The sequence below is a fragment of the Nothoprocta perdicaria genome, unplaced genomic scaffold, assembly GCF_003342845.1.
Source record: "Nothoprocta perdicaria isolate Ctin4 unplaced genomic scaffold, notPer1 scaffold_151, whole genome shotgun sequence".
Taxonomy (NCBI): domain Eukaryota; kingdom Metazoa; phylum Chordata; class Aves; order Tinamiformes; family Tinamidae; genus Nothoprocta; species Nothoprocta perdicaria.
Genome location: NW_020454661.1, coordinates 807,135 through 822,756, shown reverse-complemented (window position 1 = coordinate 822,756; position 15,622 = coordinate 807,135). Strand labels below are relative to the sequence as shown.

Here is a 15,622-nt window from a genome sequence, read left to right as displayed (position 1 = left end):
ATTATGATATCTTTACAATGGACAAGTTGAGTATTGAACCAGGAACCGTTCATGTAATTAAAAGGGTCCAAGACAAGGGGCCATGACAAGGATTGATGGAAAACCAACTTAAATCATAGGTCCAGGAAGCTAGCAAGGTGCATTTCATCTTGTGCAGAAGTCATTCCACCCAAGCATAGGAGAGCATGTATTTTCAAATCCAAGTTTTAAAACTTGAGCTCAAGAACTCTGAAACTAACAAATCCTCACAAACTATTTTCGCAAATGACCTCACTTCCCTTTATGTTGACAGTTTTCTAAGTTGTTGTTTTAGGATTATTTGAGTTCCTGTGTTTGGGTTTTTTTCCCTTCATTTCCTTCTGCATCATTTCTTACTGCACCAGTGCAGATTGGCAGAGGCTCCATGAAAGGTGATAAAAGACAGAGAAGGAAGGTGATTTACTCTAACAGGAGTAGGTGAGCAGGGCTTGTGGAAAGGCAGTCATTCCCCCAAATCCGTGTGTTCAGCAGAGAATTGAAGACAAATTCTCCAGCTTCCCTCCTTCTGAAGTCARCAGGAGTGTGAGGGGACTCAGCCATCTGTTTGGCAAAGTCGCCTGTGGAGTCTGTTTGTCATCTCGGGTCATGCGTCTTCCCTGTCTCCATAGGGCACCAGACAAGAAATGGAAATTGATAGTTTCCATGTCTGCTGCCTTCCTGCTCCTGAGCTGTTCCTTCAGTTCCTTTTCGCAGCRGCGTTTGGTTCAGTCCCGTGGCTGCAGGAGAGCCCTGGCAAAGGCCAGTCCTCCTGGGCGCAGGCCGAGCGGCCTCAGCTCTGCTGCCCTGGTGTCAAGGCAAGCATACAGAGGAGACGGAGACCTGCTGCTCAGGACCAGCTGCCCCCAGACTAGGGGAGCCTTCTTGTTTCAGGGCTGTCTCTTTTTTTTTTACCTTTGGGGTTGTTATTTGCAACAAGTGTAAAATCTTTTGGTCCTTGTTCATAGAGGCTTTTCTTGCTGAAGCAGATGTGGTGTTTGCAGGAACAGAGGGCTGTTTCTCARCTTTGGAGTTTTGTCGTTTGTCTGGGATACACACTGTGGCAACRAAATCCCCTGATCCTGGCAGCAAGGGCTGAGTTTTGGTGAGAGTGGCAACTCTGTGAGGAACTCGAAATGATCCTCCTTTCTTTTGAATTTGTCACAGCCTTGACCATGTGGACAAGGGGAGGATACAGATTTTTAAATTTTTTTCCTTCTTTTGGAAACTTTTCTAGTTATTGTGTTGACTCTGTATTGAGTTGTTAGTCATGATAGCCTGAGATGTAGGAAAAGGATGTTGTGAGTACTGAGAATTGCAATGGCAGAGGAGCCTGCCCTTGCTGTCAAGATTTGCTACTTTTAGGAAGAATCTCTAAATATCAGCAAAGAATCAATTTTTAGCATTCTTTACTTGTCCTTTGCCAGTCACAAAAGTCAAGACTATGGCATCAGCTGTATTTTCTCATTGCTTTCAGTAGTAGTTTCAGCAGCTTCAGTCTTCATAGAGCAAATTAGCATGTTTCTAGAGGAATAAGAAGTCAAGTAGCAACTTCTCAGAAGCAAAGGACAAAGAGTACCTTAATGATCTGTGTAAATGTTTTGATATATTTGCCTTACTAATTAGTACATTAGCAGGCAGAATCTGGTTAGAGCAGTGTGCTTTTTGTTCAGTTCACTTCATACACTGTTATTTAGGAATACACCTCTTCAAATGTGTATCTTTATCCAGAAATACCTGGATACATGGAATTTTCACTGAAAAGGTCAAAGGAGTTTGAATTTTTTTGTTTAAATAGCTGTTTAAGAGCAATCTGATAACTATGGAATACTGGTGTATGTCAATATAACAGCCTGTTACAGGGCTTACTGACTCTTCAATATTTGGCAGGTTGATGACATCCTAGGGGAAGGCAGTGATGAAAGCGACAGTGAAAAAAAGAAGTCAGAAAAAGCTAGTGAAAAACCTCAAGTTACTGCAGCAGAGACTCTAGGCGTGAAGACAGAGCAGAGACCTGGCTCATCGTCRTCATCATCATCGTCGTCGTCATCGTCATCAAGCAAAAGAAGCTTAAAAGGCAGTGTGCCCAGGTATGAGTTTTTCAAATGGAAAAAGAAGTGTTCRTAATGTTTCATTGTGTTCCTGCAGTATTCCCCATGCTTCTTGGCAATGTAATCTTTATGTTGTTGTTGCTGCAGTATGTAGGAAGTGTTTGTCTTACCAGCTGAAACTCTTAATGCTTACCTCTGCAAAAATGTTTTGGGATTGGTTTAAGGAAATGGTCATAATAAATACCTGTTGAGAGCTAGGAGCTCGCATGATCTTTGAAGAAAAGAATGGATCACTGGAGAGTGTTTCTTTTGAAGTAGTCTTAATTCTAGTTCAGATTCAGGAYCATGCCCTCTGCAGTGTTATCAAAACTGAGATAAAACATGATTTGGAGGAGCTGGGCTTTTTTAATCCTGAATGCTCAGGAAATTTCCATGTGGGAAATTTCTAAACATTTTGGCAATTCTGTGCTTCAGTCTCTTAGAAACCAATATAGGCATATCTTCTTCTGGAGGAACTTTCTTCTGGAAAATCAGGTTTAATACTCACCCATTGATTATTGAATAATTGTTAACAACCAGTTTTCTCATGAACTAGACCTTGATTTAAAAAGAAAATAATGTGAATTTTGATTGTGTTCAGGAATGGTTGTCAATCTGAAGCCCCTTAACAGTTTTTAAACCTAAGTAGAGGCAAAACTCTAAACTGGAAGGAGTAGTATAAAATCAGAATTGCTGAAATCATCATCCTGCCCCACCAAAAGCTCTAACTGCGAACATGACTCAGTGTGCACCTTATTTGCTCTATACTCTCTTAAGTGGATTCAGTTTTCAGCTGTAAGAATTTAATCTGTATAATTTAAACATGTTATTACAAACTCATGATTTTCCTGGATGGAGGAGAACGTACGTAGTAGCACTTTAGGGGCTTTCCAACATTATTTAGCCGCTGCAGGCTGCTCACGTGATGAGTTGGAGGCCTCTGTCTTCAGCATGAAGCAAGTAGCACAGTTTGAGGAGAGAAAGCTATAGAATTAAGCAGAATAAGAGCCAAATACAAACATGTCAGTAGCCTTACAGTGCACAAAGAGAACATGAGACAGTCATGATGCAATTTGAGGCTTTGATATTCATGAGGAGGTTTCAGCTGGGATGGCAGGGTTGCTGTGCATCAAAGGTTTGGAGAAAGGGCTATTTGGGAAGCTTGCTCAGGCCTTTTAATTTATCACAARTGTGTAATTCTAATCTTTGAGCGTATTAGAAAAATGGCAGACTGGTAGGTGTGGTAATTCAATCAGCCCCAAATACTCAGAGGAAAAAATCCCTCTTAAATGAGGCTTCAAAGACAAAAGGCAAGCCATTGAGGAATATTTTAAAATCTGACTCTTAAGCATCAAGACCTGATGTGACATGACAYTGCTCATTTATCTTCAGTGATGTGTTGCTCTTGTGTAGAAAGCATGAGAAATTCTGAAAAACAAGCGATAAGAAATAATATCAAGGAATAATATTGGTAGTTATTGCCCAGCACCCTTCTCCACGTGCAGTTTACAATGATGAGAGCAGAAATGCCTTCATAATTAACTAATGTGCAGCAGAGTTCCCAGGTGAGTTGACAGCGCTTCCGTGCTCAGAAGCCGTATGAGGTCATGGATGTGACAGAGTTGCTGCTGGAATGAAGTTTTGAGAGGGTGCTGCAGTAGCTTTTGTGGGTTTGATCCTTCTGCTTTTTAATAGCTTCCCTGTCAGTTTGTTAAATTGCATCCAGGGTCGAAGCTGCGTGGAGTCCTGCAGAACATAATCACAAAGTGCTTGTTCGGGCCCTGCCGCACTGGGTGCGAGCCTGGACACGCTGCTCCGTAGCAAAGAACTTCCATCTGTCACCTTAATTCTGCTGGAAGTTTAGAGTTTTAAATTGGCCATGAGAACATCTRTCAGCCTGGTAGGTGCCAGCAGGGCACTGTACTGGAGATGTAAAGTGAGAACAGTCATGAAGCAAGAGGATTAAAATGGCAAGGAGCTCCCTCCGCTTCCCGGCAAACCTCCGTTCCTCGGAGCTGAGCGCAGGGCCGACCCGCGTGGGCAGCACTAGTAGCCCCAGCACCTACTGCGGGCTCTGGAGATACCAGAATAAAGGTAGTTACCCTCTCAGCTCTAAGCTACAAGCCCATGCAGGCTAATTATGACTTGCTGCAGACATTAAGCTGTTGCAGTAAGATTCACATTTAAACTAGTTTCTAATTTAGATGTCTGTGACTTCTGTTTTTCCAGTTTAAAAGGTCGTACAGGAACTTACAACTTTTATGTTGACRGAGATAATCTGCTATCTGATACCGACTGAAACACTGATTAGTTATTTACATTAGCAAACTGTCCAAGSCCCCAGGAAGACATTTACATTAAATAATAAAAAATTGATTATTACTACTGTTAATAGGAAAAAAAGTCCATAAAATTGGAGCTGGTTTATTCAGCTGGTGTAAATGTAACATCGGTTACCAGAAATCTGTAGTCTCTGCAGGCTGCATCTCTGCTAGGAATGAGCTGAGCCAGAATATATCGGGGCTGGATCATATTTTGATTGCTTTCCCTTGTTCCTCTTATATATTCTGGATGCATTAATAGCTAARATATGGCTATCAGGAAGTCATGAAATAAATGCTTTAGAAATCTGGTCTTAAATGAATTTCAAATGTGAGCTCTCCGCTTTCCTAGCGTGCCACGAGGTGATGGTGTTCCTTATAGCAAAGCACTCACAACTTCAGGCTACGTGACACAGCCCAGATAAAACAGGGTGCAGTAATTGAGGAGGTGCGTGTAGAGTAGTAAATAAATGCAGTGCAGCAAGCTGTATCATGYTTTTTATGACGTGAAATATAAGGGGCATAAAATGCACACTTCATAAAACTTCTCTGGGAAGCAAGTTTGCAGTATAAATCCRTCATTGGCAGCTCTTCTGTGTTTACTGGCGCTGGTATTGGTAGCACGTTTATGATAGAAGTCTAGCACTTCTGTTTAATGTTCACCTGTACTTTCTAAATCTGTGGAATACCTTGATCGTTTCTGAGTGGTGCCACTTTTAAAGTTCTCATGTATAGATAAAAAATAATCTTTTCTAATAGCTCTTTTTTCAAGGAAAGAAAAATGCAGCACTTTTCGTACATCTTTTGCTTTTATAACTCCTGGGACATGCCATATAGATAGKTTGCATTTTGACAGCGTAGAGCTGTTTTTATTAAGTTGCATAGGGATTTTAAATGCTGGCAGTTATGACACAAATATCATGCTAAAAGGGTATTGCAGAGACCAAGCAATTAATATTAGTGTCTTRTCATGTAAAAAGAGTTTAGTCGAGTTAGTCAAGTAAAGAAATTGTTTATATGATTCACGTTTCATCAGCCTGTCATAATCAGGACCTGCATGATAATAACATGCATTTGCCAAATGAGAACAAAACAGTTTTTACTCATAAATGTTCTTGGGTTTTGTGTGGATTGGATATTTCTGAACTGTTGCTTATCTTTCCTTACATAGAAGATTTGCTGTTAGGTTTGATCCGGGTGTTGTTGAGGCAAATAGGAACCAAACTTCAGCTGGTCTTTGCCTCGTGTGGGGCTACTAAAGCTTTGTAATTAAAGTGAAAATGCCATGTAAAATATTTGAAATAGTCGTGAAGCTTGTTGCTGTATGTTATGGATAAGGAGTTAACTGTGGAAATGCATAGTTGATTTTCATAACTTTAACAGTGATTAGTGGTGCRCAATATGAAAGAGCTTTTAAAGAGACTTGCAGAGTATATGTGTGTTCTGTCAGCAGGAGATATGTAATTGAGATATTTGAAGCCTTAAGTTTAAGCTGTCAGTGCAGCTTTATTTTTCAAGTGCATTTTAATTTGTCTCTGCAGTCTCCGCTGAGACTTGAGTGACAGTGAGCACAAATATATTTTCAATTCACATAGCTCCCATATGCATTTGAATTCACATATTGTGAGGTAGCTGCCACAATAATATGAATTAAATATAATCCATGTTGGAATGTTTCAGTAGTGGTGTTTGTATGCGGGAAGAGGAAAATATCAGGTGGCTTTGACAGTTTCAAAAGAATACATTTAGTGGAAGGATGGATAGGAGTTGGAAATACRCGATGCCGATGAGAAAATAGCCAAGCATTATGTGGAAAAATTTTTTTAGCCTTTTTCAATTTCTTGTGGAGCCCTGTACATAAGTTTAAGTGTGCATCTTGTGAGAGACAGGCCTTRCTTTCGATGCAGAACGGACTTTGAAAATAACTAATAAAATGCTTCTTGTTGCTCTTCAATCTCATTACCGAAGCTACAGAATTGGGTACAGTCCCCTTAGAAAACTGAAATGTCAAAGGAATTTGGGCAACAAAACAGGAGTTTGAGATGCTCTCTCTCTAGCTGTCTTCCATTGGCATGTTCATATGTTTTGTGCTACAGTATCTTTAAAGATGTTGCAAGTGTTAAGTGGTGAGTGGGAATTAGTGGGGGGAAAAAAGCGTGATGTAGTTGATTTGGAGGATAGTTGGGTTCGTGTGAGATGCTGAGTGTCTTGGTCTGCAGGATCCCTTCTGCGTTCGCGTGTTCACGAGCAGGCTTTGCTCTTGGCCACTGCAGCTTGATGGGAAGAATGTGATGCATGCACATTCGTGAAGGGGCAAGAAGTGGTGAGGGACAGAGGTTCCAAACATGAAGCAGATTTCACCAGGGAAGTGTTTTGGTGCGTTGTTATTAGTCATGAAAGGCTGCTGTTAAATATATGTGCTCATAAGCCATATTTCCATCTGGATCGCTCRGCACTGAACTCTGGTTGCACTTAACTTCCATCAGACTGTTCTTATGTTCACTGAAGTCCAACAGGGGTGTTTAATATTCATCTTTGAGTGCTGTCAATTCACAATACTGAAGCTGGTGCTTTACAGGGTTCCAGTTTTATAGTAATTTCACCTTGAATGAATCTGATGTAAGAGATAACTTCACAGAGAACTTATTTTTTGGAATGTAAAATTCAATAGTTGGTGTATTAAGACACGTGTTTCAGCAAGGAAGTATGCTCCTCTGAATAACAAATAAGGAGAAATTAATAACTAGCAATAGTATTCAATATATTAACAATGCACTTAACTTTCCCTGAAGAAATTAAACTTTCTTCATAAAATGGCCCAGGAAAACATTTCCTTTAACAAAATAATTTTTCTTATAACTTTTGCATCAGTCCAGACTAGGTCATAAGTATGACTGATGGAGAAATACTGGTGGGTTTTTGTTTATTTGTTTTAAATGAAGAARTGCGCAAATGGAAAGAACTTTGTTTGAAACACTAATCTTGGTCTTAAGGTTATTCTCAGAACATCTGAATTGCCTTTGGCTTCTGTTCCTAAGTATTGTGAGCTCCTGCTGCACACTTGTTGTTAAACTCAACGATGAAGCCTTTTGCTTTGCAACAGAGTGGAACTGTCGGAAGCATTTTAGAAAGCCTCCRGTCTTTGAAACTACCCAGAGTAAAACCTTGAAGTCTGGTTAAACTAAAGCAAAATATTCCGTTTGGCTCTATGGCCAGGAACAGCCGGCATAGTAAAGCTGTCCTTAGACTTCTTCCAAAGCAGGTTTTGCCTCGCTGTCTATTCCTCATTGTCTAAAAGAATGAGAATGATGGACAATTAAAAGTGTTGCTGCATAGCATCATTAATGATGTTAAAAATTCAGCTAGCTCTAATAAAGGACTTGCTATTTTCCTTTCAAACTTACAGAGATCTCCCAACTGTTTTGGGGGAGTTTTTTGGGGTTTCCTTTTTTTTTTTTTCTTTTTTTTTTTTGTACCTGCTTACTAGATTTCTAAAGGCAGCCTTAGCATTTTGCTCCCTTAAGAATGGGTTCGGTTCTTTGAAGTGTTTTCTCTCCTTTCAAATACAACAGCGTTCCCTTGCAGCAGCGGCTCTGCCAGAAGATGGAAATCACAGCTTTGTTTTCTTTCTTGCTGCCAAGAAAACCGTGCTGCAAACTCCAGTGCAAAACTTTATTTATGACACTTCTCTTTCTAATTGAATCAGTTTGCTTGCCTTTTTTGCAGCTTCTCTTCCAGTTCCTGAACTGGAGGCATTTGGCTTCAAGAATCTCAGGATTTAGGTGTGGGGTGGTTTTTTTTTTGTTTGTTTGTTTTGTTTTGTTTTTTTTAAGAGTTTCACTGCCTTCTCCTCTAACTCTGTGGAATCTTGAATTTTTTTAAGAAAATGCTTGAATTTCTGCAATTTTTGTCAACAATAGTGGGGATGTGCTGCTTGATATTAAGGGTATTTTCAACCCAATTTTGAGCATATGTCACTTCTCTAGCATGTTTGGAATAGATGGACATATGTCATTAGAATTCCTTTTAAAAATGTTGCTGCTTTATTTTCTGATTAGGTAAACTCTTTGCTTCATTTGATTAGTTCAGTCTTAGTTTTATGACTCTCTAAAGTCTTCCAGCATTTTTCTTTAAACGATGCAAGTAAGCAATTAATGTGAGCTTTGCAATATGGACAAGCTGAAGATGTCAATATGAAATACTGGTGGTGCAGAGCTACACTTGTGGGCCTCCTGTGCCACTTGCTGTAGCAGCAGAGATGATGGATCATTGTCTAATAAAAGAACCGCTCTGTAAGATCACACTAAGCAGTCCCAGAAAACATAATACCAAGTTAACTTTAAGAACCACACCTTTTTGTTGGCTCCTTATATTTAAGGTGACTTTATGTAAAGATCCATTTAGTGATTGGTAACTGCAAAATGAAAAGTGGATGGCTGTTTCTGTATTGAGTCAACACTTGAACATTCAAGACAATTTGTATGTAACTCGCAAGAACAGATACTAAAGTAAACAATTATTTGACACTATAGRTAATTGTAAAATCTGTTTGTCTGAAGAAAAATTTAGTTTTATTTCACTATTATAGAAGTATCCGGTGCTGAATAATTACCTCAGGCTTTTCATATGAATCTCTGTGGTTCGTGGCTGTTCTGAATAACTTAAATTTCTTGAGAAATAGCATTTACTCTAGTCACAATATCGAGGTCCTGTTACATGTTTCCAGTGCAGCTCTTCTTCTTTCAGGGTTAGATATATGTACTGGAATTGGCACAAAGAGTAGTGTTAGCCCGTTTCTAAACCTGCCCTTTGTTTCTGGCTGGGGTTCAGCCATGTCAGTGATTGTGGGATTACACAGAAAAATGCCTGATTTTAAAGCCTTTTTTCACTTAAAACTTGCTAAATCTATTTTCACCTTGTAGAAGCAGCATTTCAGTTAAGCGGTAGTGAATTAGGTTGAATCTTGCAATTGTTCAAACAATTTAACATCTCTGCATGAAATTAAGAGTGCTGAAAACTTCAGAAAGCGATTAGAGCCCATTTATTGATATTTGTAGTGAGATCATGAGTTCACAGGCAAGCAAAATGTTTGATGGGAGCAGCTGCTCGTTCCTGCTCTTTCTGTAATTTAGTAAGTAAATGCAGTTCTACTTAGAAATTAAAAGACACAATATCATTAGTCCATTTTAGATTCGATAGATTTTTCTCACTGAAGTATGAACCCACCCTGCCTTTGAAGACAGTGAATAATGATGCTGAGGAGGAAAACAGCCCTCGACTGCAAAATTCAAGATCTCTGACAGGCAGCCACTTCCTCTCCAGTTGTGGAAAAAAATGATTCCCTTTAAGGATCTGCAGTAATAGGTGACATTTGGMAGCTTGAACGCACTGCTTCTGTTCTTAAGATGGAGCAATTAAAGGAAGCTTGACATAGATATGAGGATTCCAATTTTATAGACTATTAAACTTCTGAAGCTTCAAGCTGTTATGAAAAATTTGTGTGAGTTTCACAAAGAACAGTGTAAACTTGTCTCTATAATCCTTACTATATATAGTCTAATTTCTTATAAATTTAATCTAAGAACATACAAAGGCTTCATCTGGGAGAGAAAAAAAAATCAATTTCAAGGAATAWGAGAAATGAGAATTGTCATTGGGAAGTCTTGCAGTTATATCACAAGTACTTTTATTTTTTGATCTGAATCTTAACCAACACTGCTAAAGCAATATGGGAACTGGTTTGCTTCAAATCTGTACAGTGCTTTTTGACTCCTTGAGGGTGGTATTTGGAGGCATTGAGGGCTTTAAATTCCCCACCCTTTTTCCCCAAAATAGTGTATTGAATTTAATGTCTAAATCGAACACTTCATTGCATTACCGGGAGGTAGAACTTAATCCTAGTATGAGCTGCAAGTCCTGTTAGTTGTAACAAGCTAGGAGTATGTTTAAAAGACTGAATTCCCTTGCATTTCTAATGGTTTGGAAGCAATCAGGCTTCTTGTATGGAGTGTATATAAGCAATTAAAAAATTATTGCCACTTCAGTTAGGTTTTTTTTTCCAGAAGCAATGGTGAGACACTCCAGACTGAAGTCCAGGATCAGCTTCCACAGAGAAGTGTTCCACTTGGCAGCACATCTTGCTGTTTTCACATGAGCAGGCTGCTCTGCAGAACTTTAATGTCACTTCTGTTTGAAAGTGATTTTGATGAAGACCCAAGGAAGGAAGAGGGCTCTGGGCAAGAGCAGCATAATTTGCTTTTGTATTCAGCCTCCAGAGAACTATCCTATCTGGAGGAATATCCATTGTGAACATTAAAATTAAGTTTTCATTTAGGAAGATATTTTTAATTAAAAGCTCWTATGTTACCAAAATCTACATAATAAATTTGATACTAGGGCAATAGCAGCTCTTTGAAGCATTTTTGAAATAATCCATTCCTTTCATCCAAAGCCTTTAATAAAAAAAAAAAAATCTCTTTCCAGATGCTCCCCTACTGTGTGGGAACATCTGCTTTTGACTGACTTTTTCAGCCAGAAGATTGTAGATACTGGTTCCAGAGAGTTGAATAAGAGGAATAGAATGGAAAGGGCTTTGTTTACCTGAAAGTCAACAATATACAAGACATGAGTGCTTAGTTGCTGGTAATATATAGTTTTCTTAACACAAATTTTCTTATTCAGGTTATATATAGTACTTTCTTATCAATTTTTCTTGATGGGAAAGGATCTATATTGTATTCTCCTCATCACCCTACTTGCTCATACTCTTTTTGATTGATGCCTCAAAATAATATTCCTAATTAACTTTATTTAGGTTTGTCATTAAATATTAACGACCATAGAAGTAACAGCGCAAGCATTTCCTGATGTGCATGTAGTGGTCTTTGATAAAAATGAATTCTAGTGTGAGGATGATATAARTGGTGAAGAGTTATTGCATTAATTATGAAACTACAGCTAACRAGATTATTCATTTGCATTTACATTACATTACATAAACATTCACCCACAATGAACTTTTTGCTATTATATTGACTACAAATTGAGATACAATACTGTCCACAAGCCTGTTATTTTCCACAGTATTGTAGACTTAGTAAGCTAAAAGGGCTAAGAAAGAAAACTAGATGGAAGAGAGAATTCGGAAAGTTACTGTGGTGCAAAGCATTTGTCATGGCAGAAATATCTTTAGGTAAATATTTTAATAGATGAGATCAGTAACATTATTGCCTGACAACTTTCTTCTTACATAACTGTTTTCAGTYGCTTGTAGCATTGCCAGACATAAGCTGTTAGTGCTAAAACACTTTAAAATTCAGAGTTGCTCTGTGTTTCATATTTTGTTGTTTTTTCTGAAAACCCCACTCAAAGTTCAGCCTTTGCACGAGGGGAAGGCTTAAGAAGAAAAGACTTATTTTGGAGAAGTGAAAAAATCAAAAATTAGAAGGAACTCTAGGTTTTGGGATGGTGGATCTCAAGTACATGATGGTCTGCGTATCACAGGATTGCCGTTTCCAGTTCCTCTTGAATGTTGTCCAGTATGGCAAAGTTGTAAGCATCTGCTTTCTCCCTAAAGGTTGTTACGTACATGTTAGCCRGTAGGACTTGTTCACATTTTTAATGGTTAACGAAGTATTTTTTGTATTTCCCCCGGACAAACTAGAAATGCACTAATGCGGAGTACCGTAGGATACTAATGGCAAAGGTACTTTAGACATTATCTCAGAACAGAGATTTGTTTTCAGTTGTTTTGTTTCAGTTCAATTTTGCGCGTTTTTGCTCAGTAGGCTTGAGTCGTAGGCACAAATGTGGAGACTACTTAACAAACCAAGTAGAATTTGCACCGTATTTGTACTTATTTAAAGCTTTTTCTTGGGTTTAGATGCCATTTGGTTTGTAATGGCTAGTCTTTCAGTCGCTTAGCCAAGCATTTCAAGTGTTTTAGCAGGGTGATCCGTTCTGCTTCCCCACTAGTGAAGTTAGGCAGAATTGTTTCTTCTTGGAAAATGCTGAATTATTTCATAATTGTTTAAAGCTGTTATCAAATATAGCTACTGTTAAAGGCAGTGAACACAGAAATAAGCATTTGAGGTTTCTTCTACAGTGCCTTCAATCACTTTGTTATAGCAAAACTACACTTTCCTACTGTAGCAACAAGAAGGATTATAAGGCTTGGTTTTGATCCCTGTCTTGGGAAACAAGTTACTGTGCTGACCCTGCAGTGCTCTCTAGTATCTTCTCAGAACCCAAGCAAGCTAGCAGTTGGTCTTGGTTTTAGGCAGAGTATTGTTAAAGGCTACCCACTAATGCTCCCTGAGGGAAGGCATCATGTCCATTTTATTTGCTAGCCTGGCATTCCTAAATCTTCCCACTGGGAAGAAATTCCTGTCTAAAAAGGCTGCCGAGCAGCGTTTATCCGGCCGTGCGCTTTGCGAGGCCTCGTGCTCGCTGAGGAGAAGGGCCCGGCTGGCGGGCGGCCCTTTTCTTTTCAAGAATATTGACTGGAATGCTTTAATACAAGTGAAAAATCAAGTTGTCATCTAAATGAAAATATTTTTCTTCTTCATTTTCTCTTTTACAGTATCTCATTGGGGAAACTGTTCCCCAGAGGGATTTTATAGAAATGGGCTGTGCCAATTTCCTTGTTTATTAAACAGAAGTTATCTTGGTCTGTGTGTCCTTAATTAATAGATATTGTATTTAATTTTCTGCTACTGCTGAGCTAATGAATAATGAATTAAATATTATGATCTTATGCAGAAAGAGTCAAGTCTAAAATATCATTAGTCATAAAGCATAGTTTAAACTATTCCATGCATTCAGAAAATAGCAAAAGCATGAAGCAATGTCACTAATTGACCTATAATTTATTTCTAAAGTAGCTTTGAAGAATCTTCTCTTCTTTTTTGCTGTATGTCATTCAGCTATGACAGGAATGTTTGATGGGTTGTCACTTAAAGAGTGCAGGATTTGGATCCATTATCTGCCATAAAGTTGCTTTGGAATATAATTTCATTCCTTTAACGTAGTCAGCCATATGCCAAGGGTGCTAACAACATGACCAGGTAGCACTATAACCATGTGTAACAGAAAACTGTTGCTCTCTTTGTGAAGTTCTAATAGCCTTCTGTTTATAAAGACCATTATTACCAAATTCGGGTTATTTTCACTRTAGAGCTGTTGGGCATTTCTCGTGTTACCCTCTCTAATCTCAGCTCTAATGATTTCCCAGTGGTCATCCTTCCAAAGCCTTCCTAAGCCACCCAACAATAGATGATGGTGTAATCAGTAAGGAGTAGGRATTCTTGATGGAGCAAATTAATAGTGCCAGAGTTAAGTGGATGTAGGATTTCTCTTGAATTTATAGGAAATTAAATTGGAGAAGAAATTACAGTAGAGGTGCTGGTAAGCACTGGAAGGAAGTTGTCAGAAGTGAAGCAGCAGCCGGTGTTTGTAGCAGGTGCACAGCTCTCGGAGGGGCCATACGTGGTAGTGGTGGAAGAGCGCTGTGGTACCTAAAGGTTGGGCCTATGTTAGAGCTGTGGTTCAGGTCAGCAGTGTGATTTTACAGTTCYCTACTTGATTCTCCACTTTACAATGCAGTGGTGTGCATCCCAGAGTGCAGAAACTGGAATCTTTCTCATGGGAAAGGAGGCTGAGGGTTGGCTCGGGGAACTTGACTGCTGTGGGCCAGCCTCTAATGCATCTTTGGTCCCTAGGACCAGGTTAGAGCGARCCCAAAGTAAAATGCCCCAAACTCAAATACTGTGGATGTCTCATCCTCAGCACCTGCTGAGGTCTGCTGCTCTGTCTAGGTCAGCTAAGTCACTTATCTAATGCAAACATAGCCAATGTTTATCCACAGACAGCAARGGGAGTGTCACCAGAAGGAAAATACATTTGAAGGATGAACTGAGGTATAGGAATAGTGTGGCAGATAGCACAGAGGAAGAAAACGGGAATGAAAGTAAGAAGAACTGTGGTCRCATAAGTGTTATTTCTGTGATTCCTTCTAATAATAGGCCACGGTACCCATTATTTTCTGGCTGTATGCAGTATCAACAGCAAGGGTAAATGAGTCAGCAGGAATATCACTCCATTTATGCTTTGCTACATGTGGGAGGTTGGATCCCATTTTTGTCACTTTTGATAGYCTTATTTCTGGACAGCACCCACAATTTTGTATCCTTTCTTTATGATCATTTAGATAATACGACCTTGTAGTACGYTGATTAGTTTTACAATTTCAAGTGGTAACTCTGCTTAAACTCTTAAGAGCTTCACTGATGAATGGTAAAATCAGCTATATAATTTAAATGTATGCATGGCTTTTTTATATGAGCACTCAATTAAGATGGTGAGAAATTCATATCTTCAAGCTTGTTAATGAATTTAACAGCCTAAATTTTCAAGCTAATACTAAAAATGAATCGGCTACAAGTTCAATTACGTTGCAAATACGGTTACATTTCTAGCTGCTTATTACTCCCGTTAGTGCAGTGCAAATCTACACGTAAAGAAAATGGTTAAAAAAAATATTGAGAAAGTGAATCTGAATGTTTGATAAGCGGTGGTTACAGTAGATCAGCATGGAAATATATAGAAACACAGCTTTTTCTCTGCAGAGAAACACAGGCACATACCTAGACATTTGCTAGTCCAGATGAATAAAGGGAATGTTTCACTTGGAAAGAAAGCTGGTGGGTGCTTGTGCTTCTTGGTTTTTATATGATTTTGTTCTCGAAACTTAGAATAGTCTATGAGAACTCCTCTTTCCAGAACTTTGCCAGGGGACTGCCTTCCAAATTCAGAATGAAGACAGATGAAACATCTCCAGATACTTGAAGATGTTTCTGTTTTGTGTTTTTACTGTGGTCKCCTGGAATGTACAATTTTGTGGGGAGAAATAATGCAAATCTTCAGAAGTATTGCAAAGATAGATCATTAACGTCTTTTTGTTATAATACTGGTAATAATCTTATAATGTTGGTGAGTTGACAAGAAGTTTGACTCTGGTCCTGGCAGAAACTTAGAAATTAGACTGCCACKGCCAGAAAAACTTTTATGTTATTGACAAGGAAGCTTCTTTGCTATAATCCTGTAGTCGATTTCAACAAATACTGTTGGTAAGAAGAGGATGAGGTACAATTAGGTCTGTTATCTTCAGAAAGACAGAGATGAACTGAAAAGGAAACA

The 15,622-nt window shown here is 38.8% G+C and overlaps 1 protein-coding gene across 1 annotated transcript in view; it reads left to right on the top strand.

Annotated features, from left to right (window-relative positions):
* The window catches only part of CTDP1 (CTD phosphatase subunit 1), a 96,755-nt gene that overhangs the window by 67,814 nt on the left and 13,319 nt on the right, over positions 1-15,622 (top strand). The window contains exon 12 of the mRNA XM_026034894.1: positions 1,906-2,105. Within this exon, the coding sequence (XP_025890679.1) occupies positions 1,906-2,105 (200 nt within the window). The remainder of the gene's footprint in view (positions 1-1,905; positions 2,106-15,622) is intronic.